Source organism: Lactuca serriola, chromosome 2 (genome assembly GCF_051521515.1).
Source record: "Lactuca serriola cultivar US96UC23 chromosome 2, Lser_US96UC23_V15, whole genome shotgun sequence".
Lineage (NCBI taxonomy): Eukaryota > Viridiplantae > Streptophyta > Magnoliopsida > Asterales > Asteraceae > Lactuca > Lactuca serriola.
The window spans coordinates 90,802,165-90,811,799 of NC_136409.1; the positions used below are offsets into that span (position 1 = coordinate 90,802,165).

The following is a 9,635-nucleotide window of genomic DNA, read 5'->3' on the forward strand; positions in this document are numbered from 1 at the left end:
ATCAACTTGTTTTTCCTTTTGTTAGGAAAACGTTCTTTCCTCATATACACCCACACCAAGTCACCATCTTGAAAGACACGTGGTTTCCTATGCTTGTTGGACTTCTGTTTGTACAACTCATTCACGGCTTCAATCTTCTCACGAACTTGTTGGTGTAGTTTCATCATAGCCTTCAACTTGTCATTAGCATCCTTGTGAACCAATTCATCCTTTGGCAATGGAATCAAATCCAAAGGCATGTAAGGATTCACACCATACACCACCTCAAAAGGAGAGTGACCTGTAGCATAAGTAGGAGAACGATTATAGGCAAATTCAGCATGTGCAAGTTTGATGTCCCAATCTTTTTGAGTTTTGCTAACCAACCCTCTCAACAAAGCACCCAAAGTTCTATTAGTCACCTCCGTTTGCCCATCCGTTTGTGGATGATGGGATGTACTAAAAAGTAACTTAGTACCGACTTTCCTCCACAAAGTGTTCCAAAAGTAACTTAGAAACTTGGAATCCCTATCAGAAACAATTGTTTTAGGAATACCATGCAAACGAACCACCTCTTTAAAGTACAAATCAGCCACGTTAGATGCATCATTTGTTTTATGACATGGCACAAAGTGAGCCATTTTTGAAAACCTATCCACCACCACCATAATGGAATCCTTCCCCCTTTGAGTTCTAGGCAAAGCCATAATGAAATCCATGGACACATCTTCCCAAGGACGAATAGGAACCGGCAAAGGAGTGTAAACACCATGCTTGAAAGTTGTTTTTGCCATATGACATGTAACACACTTGCCCACTATGTTGGTTACATCCCCCAACATCTTCGGCCAAAAGAAATGTTCTTTAAGCACCTGCAAAGTTTTGGTAATGCCAAAATGACCAGCCAAACCACCGCCATGAGCTTCACGAATCAACAACTCCCGTATTGCATGTTTTGGGACACAAAGGCGATTGCCTTTGAATAGAAAGCCATCTTGAATCACAAATTCACCATTAGGACCACCTGCACATTTCAAAAACATATCTCCAAAGTCCATATCAGATTGATAATGGTCCTTTAGAGTTTCAAATCCCAAGAAACGAACATCCAAAGTCACCAACAACGAGTAACGCCTCGAGAGTGCATCAGCCACCACATTGCTTCTACCATCCTTGTATTTGCATGAGAAATGAAAGGATTGCAAGAACTCCACCCACTTTGCATGTCTTGTGCTCAACTTTTGTTGCCCATTGATGTACTTTAAGGATTCATGATCAGAATGCAAAATAAAATGATTTGCACGCAAATAATGACTCCAATGATCTAAAGCACGGACAATAGCATAAAACTCCTTATCATAAGTGCAATAATTCAAACGAGCACCACCCAACTTTTCAGAAAAATAAGCAATAGGACGTTTGGATTGGATCAAAACAGCCCCAATACCAACTCCACTTGCATCACACTCCACTTCAAATGGTTGAGAAAAATCAGGAAGAGCCAAAATAGGAGCATCACACAACAATGCCTTGAGTTTCTCAAATGCCTTTTGAGCTTCTTCTCCCCATGCGAAGACTCCTTTCTTCAAACAACCTGTTATGGGACTTGCAATGGTGCTAAAATCACGAACAAATCTTCTATAGAAAGAAGCAAGACCATGAAATGATCTAACTTCAGAAATATTAGTAGGAATAGGCCATGACTTGATTGCTTCAGTCTTGGATGGGTCCACGGACACGCCATTTCTTGACACCACAAAACCCAAAAATGCCACTTCTTCCACCAAAAACGAACATTTTTCTTGCTTCCCATAGAGTTTTTGAGCTCTAAGCGTCTCGAAAACCTGTTTTAAGTGCACCAAATGATCCTCCAAGCTCTTGCTATATACCAAGATATCATCAAGGTACACAACCACAAACCTGCCCAAAAAAGATTTTAGCACTTCATTCATTAGTCGCATGAAAGTGCTAGGTGCATTAGTTAGACCGAAAGGCATCACAGTCCATTCATACAAGCCATGTTTAGTTTTAAAGGCTGTTTTCCATTCATCCCCTTCACGCATACGAATTTGATGGTAACCACTTCTCAAATCAATTTTTGAGAACACAATAGAACCATGCAACTCGTCCAACAAATCATCAATTCTAGGAATAGGAAATCGGTATTTTATGGTGATGTTATTAACGGCCCTACTATCAACACACATCCTCCAAGAACCATCTTTTTTTGGAACCAACAAAACTGGAACAGCACAAGGACTTAGGCTTTCACGAACATAACCCATTTTCATGAGTTCATCAATTTGTTTTTGCAACTCTTTTGTCACCTCCGGATTACATCTATAGGCGGCTTTATTGGGCAAAGGAGCACCCGGAATAAGGTCAATTTGGTGTTCGATACCACGGATTGGAGGCAAACCCGGTGGTAATTCGCTTGGAAACACATCTTGAAACTCCAAAAGCAAATCAGCAATAGCGTTTTCTCCATGCACCATCTTCTCCACCTTTGCATGCTCTTTGGCCACAAGCATGTAGATAACATCACCTTTGTCAAGAACTTGCTCCACCTCCCTTTCACTAGCAAACATAGAAAGATTAGGTTTTTTTACTTGTTTAGAATTCATGGACCTTATGGCCGTTGGGGACATGGGTTTTAACACAATTTTTTTATTATTGTGTTTCAACTCATATTCATTGCTCCTCCCTCTATGTAACACGTCCCTATCAAATTGCCAAGGACGCCCCAACAAAATATGACATGCATCCATAGGAATAACATCACACAACACTTCATCTTCATAAGACCCCATAGTTAGACCAACTCTAACCTGTTTTGTCACCTTTATTTTGCTTCCATCATCCAACCAATGAAGAACATATGGTTTTGGGTGGTTTGTAGTAGACAAACCCAATTTGATCACCATTTCATTAGAAGCAACATTAGTACAACTTCCACCATCAATAATCAAACTACACCACTTGTCTCTAACCAAACATTTGGTGTGAAACAATTGGTCTCGTTGATCCATATCAGCCACGGTTTGAACCCCTTGAGTTTTAAGGGTTCTAAGCACCAAAACTGTATCATACACCGGTGCTTCATACTCTACCTCCTCCTCTTCTTCCTCTTCTTGTTGTGTATCATAAAAAATACCCGCCAACCTCTCTTCTTCCTCCAACTCTTCACGACATTCAATGGCCTCCCTTAAAGTCACCACCCTTTTGTTTGGACAAGCATTTTGGTAATGACCAAAACCTTGACACTTGAAACATCTAATTTTCGCCAAACTAGTTTCTTTGGTACCACTAGTAAGTTTAGGAGCAACGGGAACACTACTAGAACCAGAAGGAGTAGAAACAGAATTTTGTCTATTGCTAGACTCGGGCTTGGACCATGACTTTGACTTGGGACTTTCGAGACTTGAACTTGAACTCCCACCATAACGTGCTTTGGCCTGCCCCTCCAACTTCAAACACAAACCACAAAGAGTTCCAAAATCAGCATAAGGATATAACTCCACAACATTGGCAATGTTGTAGTTCAACCCTTTTAGAAAACGAGTCATTTTTTGTTCTTCAATTTCTTCAATATCCCCCATCAAGGACAACTTCTCAAATTCATCAATGTATTCTCCAACACTCATTTTTCCTTGCCTCAAATCAGCAATCTTCTTGTAAGTGGCAATTCTATGAGTAGAAGGAACATATCTCTTTCTTAGCTTTCGTTTTAGAGAAAGCCAAGAACAAATTTTTTCTTTGCCTTCACGGGTTCTCTTGGCCTTAAGCCCTTCAAACCACAATGAAGCACCACCACTTAGCTTGAGAATGGCATACTTGCAGCTTTTTTCATCATCCACTTCTTTGAACTCGAACATTCTTTCAATCTTCCTTTCCCACTCCAAGTAGCGTTCAGGATCAGTTCCACCAACAAATTCAGGCAATTCAGACACCTTGAATTCTTCCACAACCCTATGTTCACCACGGCGGGGTTGCCTTCGATTTCCACCTTCTTGGATGTTTCTTAATGCTTCACGAAGATTTTGTAGGAACTCCGGATCATCAAAATCCATTATGCGCTCTGATACCACTTATGATACGTGTATGGGCTGTTTTGTATTGAGATTGAATAGTGTTTGAGACAAAAACAATAAAAGGATAAATTTGATAAACAAACTAGACCTATAGCTTGTAAATCTGAAGACAAACTAAGACCTATTAGTTTGAATTCGATCAACTCAAGGATCACGTCCAAAAGATGATAATTTGTGAACTATGACAATAATTCAAAGTGACAAAAGGGTTCTTTGATTAAAATTCGTCTATTACTTTTTCCATGCATAATTTGGCTTTATATGAAGCCTTTATTACAAATTTGGTGGTTACAAGCCAACCAACCAATTATTCATTAAAACTAGTAAATAGAAATTAAGGTAACTCTTGAAAGAACACAAAAAAAACGTCCATGAGACTTGTGAATGAAAAAAAAACGGCTATGCTTCATTAAGGAGCCATAAGAAGCATTAAGGAGTCATCATAAGCATTAAAGTGTAACCCTAATCCACCAAAGAGTGTCAAAAACGGCTAGGAGGCTTTATGAAGCAAATAGTAACGTTTTTAGCACTTATGAAGCCTTAAAAATGTTGCCCTAGTCTTCATGCAACCCTAATTCAATTTGTGGGTTACCATGCACAACCCAACCATTGAGCCCAAACCACCTTCTAGCCCACTAGTAATCACTAATCCATCACATTTTGGGCTTTCATGATCCATGCATGGATCAATTGTGGAACTCAAGAATTAAACAGTGCTCATAAAAGCTTTGTTAAATTGCATAGAATACTTCTATTGTGCAACTCAAGAACTAAACAATTCTTATCAGAGCTTTGCTAAATTGCATAGACTTCTATAATGGAACTCAAGAATTTAACAATGCTCATCAAAGTTTTGCTAAGTTGCATAGACTTCAATTTTAGAAATCAAGAATAAAACAATGCTCATTAAAGCATTGGTAAATTTCATAGATTACTTCTATTGTGGATCTAAAGAATTAAGCAATGCTTATCCAAGTTTTGCTAAATGGCATCGACTTCTATTCTGGAACTTAGGAATTAAACAATACTCATCAAAGCTTTGCTAAATAGCACAAACTTCTATTCTAGAAGTCAAGAATTAAACAATTTTCATCAAAGCATTGCTAAATTGCATAGACTACTTCTATTATGGAACTCATGAATTAAACAATACTCATGAAAGATTTGCTAAATAGCATAGACTTCTATTGTGGAACTGACGAATTAAACATTGCTCATCAAACCTCTGCTTCAATAGCATAGACTTCTATTGTGGATCTCGTGAATTAAACAATGTTCATCAACCCGTTGCTTAAATTGCGTAGACTTCTATTGTGAAACTTGAGAACAAACCAATGTTCGTCAAAGCTTTTCTAAATTGCATATATTTCTATTGTGGAACTCAAGAATTAAACAATCCTTATCCAACCTTTGCTTAAATTACATAGACTTCTATTGTGGAACTCAAAAATTAACCAATGTTCATCAAAGTTTGCTAAATTGCGTAGACTTCTATTTTGGAACTCACGAATTAAACATTGCTCATCAAACCTTTGCTTAAACTGCATAGACTACTATTGTGGAACTCAAGAATTAAACAGTGCCCATCAAAGCTTTGCTTAATTGCATAGAATACTTCTATTGTGGAACTCAAGAATTAAACAATTCTTATCAAAGCTTTGCTAAATTGTATAGACTTCTATTGTGTAACTCACGAATTAAACAATACCCATCAAAGCTTTGCTAAATTGGATACACTTCAAATGTGGATATGAAGAATTAAACAATGGTCGTCAAAGCTTTGGTAAATTTCATAGATTATATATACTGTGGAATTCAAGAACTAAGCAACGCTCATCAAAGCTTTGCTAAATTGCGTCGACTTCTATCGCGAAACACAAGAATTAAACAATACTCATCAACGCTTTGCTAAATTGCTTAGATATATATTGTAGTATTCAAGAATCAAAAAATGCTCATCAAATCTTTGCTAAATTGCAAAGACTACTTCTATTATGGAACTCTAAAATTAAAAAAAAATCTCATCAATGCTTTGATAAATTGCATAGACTTCTATTGTTAAACTCACGAATTAAACAACGCTAATCAAAGTTTTGCTAAATTACATAGACTTCTATTGTGGAACTCAAGAATTAAACAGTGCTCATAAAAGCTTTGTTAAATTGCATAGAATACTTCTATTGTGGAACTCAAGAACTAAACAATTCTTATCAGAGCTTTGCTAAATTGCATAGACTTCTATAATGGAACTCAAGAATTTAACAATGCTCATCAAAGTTTTGCTAAGTTACATAGACTTCAATTTTAGAAATCAAGAATAAAACAATGCTCATTAAAGCATTGGTAAATTTCATAGATTATTTCTATTGTGGATCTACAGAATTAAGCAATGCTTATCCAAGTTTTGCTAAATGGCATCGACTTCTATCCTGGAACTTAGGAATTAAACAATACTCATCAAAGCTTTGCTAAATAGCAGAGACTTCTATTCTCGAAGTCAAGAATTAAACAATTTTCATCAAAGCATTGCTAAATTGCATAGACTACTTCTATTATGGAACTCATGAATTAAACAATACTCATGAAAGATTTGCTAAATAGCATAGACTTCTATTGTGGAACTGACGAATTAAACATTGCTCATCAAACCTCTGCTTCAATAGCATAGACTTCTATTGTGGATCTCGTGAATTAAACAATGTTCATCAACCCGTTGCTTAAATTGCGTAGACTTCTATTGTGAAACTTGAGAACAAAGCAATGTTCGTCAAAGCTTTTCTAAATTGCATATATTTCTATTGTGGAACTCAAGAATTAAACAATCCTTATCCAACCTTTGCTTAAATTACATAGACTTCTATTGTGGAACTCAAAAATTAACCAATGTTCATCAAAGTTTGCTAAATTGCGTAGACTTCTATTTTGGAACTCACGAATTAAACATTGCTCATCAAACCTTTGCTTAAACTGCATAGACTACTATTGTGGAACTCAAGAATTAAACAGTGCTCATCAAAGCTTTGCTTAATTGCATAGAATACTTCTATTGTGGAACTCAAGAATTAAACAATTCTTATCAAAGCTTTGCTAAATTGTATAGACTTCTATTGTGGAACTCACGAATTAAACAATACCCATCAAAGCTTTGCTAAATTGGATACACTTCAAATGTGGATATGAAGAATTAAACAATGGTCGTCAAAGCTTTGGTAAATTTCATAGATTATATATACTGTGGAATTCAAGAACTAAGCAACGCTCATCAAAGCTTTGCTAAATTGCGTCGACTTCTATCGCGAAACACAAGAATTAAACAATACTCATCAACGCTTTGCTAAATTGCTTAGATATATATTGTAGTATTCAAGAATCAAAAAATGCTCATCAAATCTTTGCTAAATTGCAAAGACTACTTCTATTATGGAACTCTAAAATTAAAAAAAAATCTCATCAATGCTTTGATAAATTGCATAGACTTCTATTGTTACACTCACGAATTAAACAACGCTTATCAAAGTTTTGCTAAATTACATAGACTTCTATTGTGGAACTCAAGAATTAAACAGTGCTCATAAAAGCTTTGTTAAATTGCATAGAATACTTCTATTGTGCAACTCAAGAACTAAACAATTCTTATCAGAGCTTTGCTAAATTGCATAGACTTCTATAATGGAACTCAAGAATTTAACAATGCTCATCAAAGTTTTGCTAAGTTGCATAGACTTCAATTTTAGAAATCAAGAATAAAACAATGCTCATTAAAGCATTGGTAAATTTCATAGATTACTTCTATTGTGGATCTAAAGAATTAAGCAATGCTTATCCAAGTTTTGCTAAATGGCATCGACTTCTATTCTGGAACTTAGGAATTAAACAATACTCATCAAAGCTTTGCTAAATAGCACAGACTTCTATTCTAGAAGTCAAGACTTAAACAATTTTCATCAAAGCATTGCTAAATTGCATAGACTACTTCTATTATGGAACTCATGAATTAAACAATACTCATGAAAGATTTGCTAAATAGCATAGACTTCTATTGTGGAACTGACGAATTAAACATTGCTCATCAAACCTCTGCTTCAATAGCATAGACTTCTATTGTGGATCTCGTGAATTAAACAATGTTCATCAACCCGTTGCTTAAATTGCGTAGACTTCTATTGTGAAACTTGAGAACAAACCAATGTTCGTCAAAGCTTTTCTAAATTGCATATATTTCTACTGTGGAACTCAAGAATTAAACAATCCTCATCCAACCTTTGCTTAAATTACATAGACTTCTATTGTGGAACTCAAAAATTAACCAATGTTCATCAAAGTTTGCTAAATTGCGTAGACTTCTATTTTGGAACTCACGAATTAAACATTGCTCATCAAACCTTAAACTGCATAGACTACTGTTGTGGAACTCAAGAATTAAACAGTGCTCATCAAAGCTTTGCCTAATTGCATAGAATACTTCTATTGTGGAACTCAAGAATTAAACAATTCTTATAAAAGCTTTGCTAAATTGTATAGACTTCTATTGTGGAACTCAAGAATTAAACAATACCCATCAAAGCTTTGCTAAATTGGATACACTTCAAATGTGGATATGAAGAATTAAACAATGGTCGTCAAAGCTTTGGTAAATTTCATTGATTATATATACTGTGGAATTCAAGAACTAAGCAACGCTCATCAAAGCTTTGCTAAATTGCGTCGACTTCTATTGCGAAACACAAGAATTAAACAATACTCATCAACGCTTTGCTAAATTGCTTAGATATCTATTGTAGTATTCAAGAACCAAAAAATGCTCATCAAATCTTTGCTAAATTGCAAAGACTACTTCTATTATGGAACTTTAAAATTAAAAAAAATTCTCATCAATGCTTTGATAAATTGCATAGACTTCTATTGTTAAACTCACGAATTAAACAACGCTAATCAAAGTTTTGCTAAATTACATAGACTTCTATTGTGGAACTCAAGAATTAAACAGTGCTCATAAAAGCTTTGTTAAATTGCATATAATACTTCTATTGTGGAACTCAAGAACTAAACAATTCTTATCAGAGCTTTGCTAAATTGCATAGACTTCTATAATGGAACTCAAGAATTTAACAATGCTCATCAAAGTTTTGCTAAATTGCATAGACTTCAATTTTAGAAATCAAGAATAAAACAATGCTCATTAAAGCATTGGTAAATTTCATAGATTACTTCTATTGTGGATCTACAGAATTAAGCAATGCTTATCCAAGTTTAGCTAAATGGCATCGACTTCTATTCTGGAACTTAGGAATTAAACAATACTCATCAAAGCTTTGCTAAATAGCACAGACTTCTATTCTAGAAGTCAAGAATTAAACAATTTTCATCAAAGCATTGCTAAATTGCATAGACTACTTCTATTATGGAACTCATGAATTAAACAATACTCATGAAAGATTTGCTAAATAGCATAGACTTCTATTGTGGAACTGACGAATTAAACATTGCTCATCAAACCTCTGCTTCAATAGCATAGACTTCTATTGTGGATCTCGTGAATTAAACAATGTTCATCAACCCGTTGCT

At 35.3% G+C, this 9,635-nt stretch overlaps 1 protein-coding gene across 1 annotated transcript; it reads right to left on the reverse strand.

Annotated features, from left to right (window-relative positions):
* Positions 1 to 247: 247 nt before the first annotated feature.
* LOC145089384 (uncharacterized) lies at positions 248 to 4,049 on the reverse strand. Its single transcript, XM_079027827.1, has 2 exons — positions 852 to 4,049; positions 248 to 280 (listed from the first exon to the last, which is right to left on the reverse strand). Exons 1-2 carry the CDS (start codon positions 4,047 to 4,049, stop codon positions 248 to 250), a joined length of 3,231 nt encoding a protein of 1,076 aa, XP_078883953.1.
* Positions 4,050 to 9,635: the final 5,586 nt, after the last annotated feature.

Coding starts and splice junctions, on each gene's coding strand:
- LOC145089384 (XM_079027827.1), bottom strand. CDS start 4,049: ATGGATTTTGATGATCCGGAGTTCCTACAAAATCTTCGTGAAGCATTA. Junction 281..851: donor GCATTACCAAAACTTTGCAG/GTGCTTAAAGAA, acceptor CTTATGCTACAG/GTCACTCTCCTTTTGAGGTG.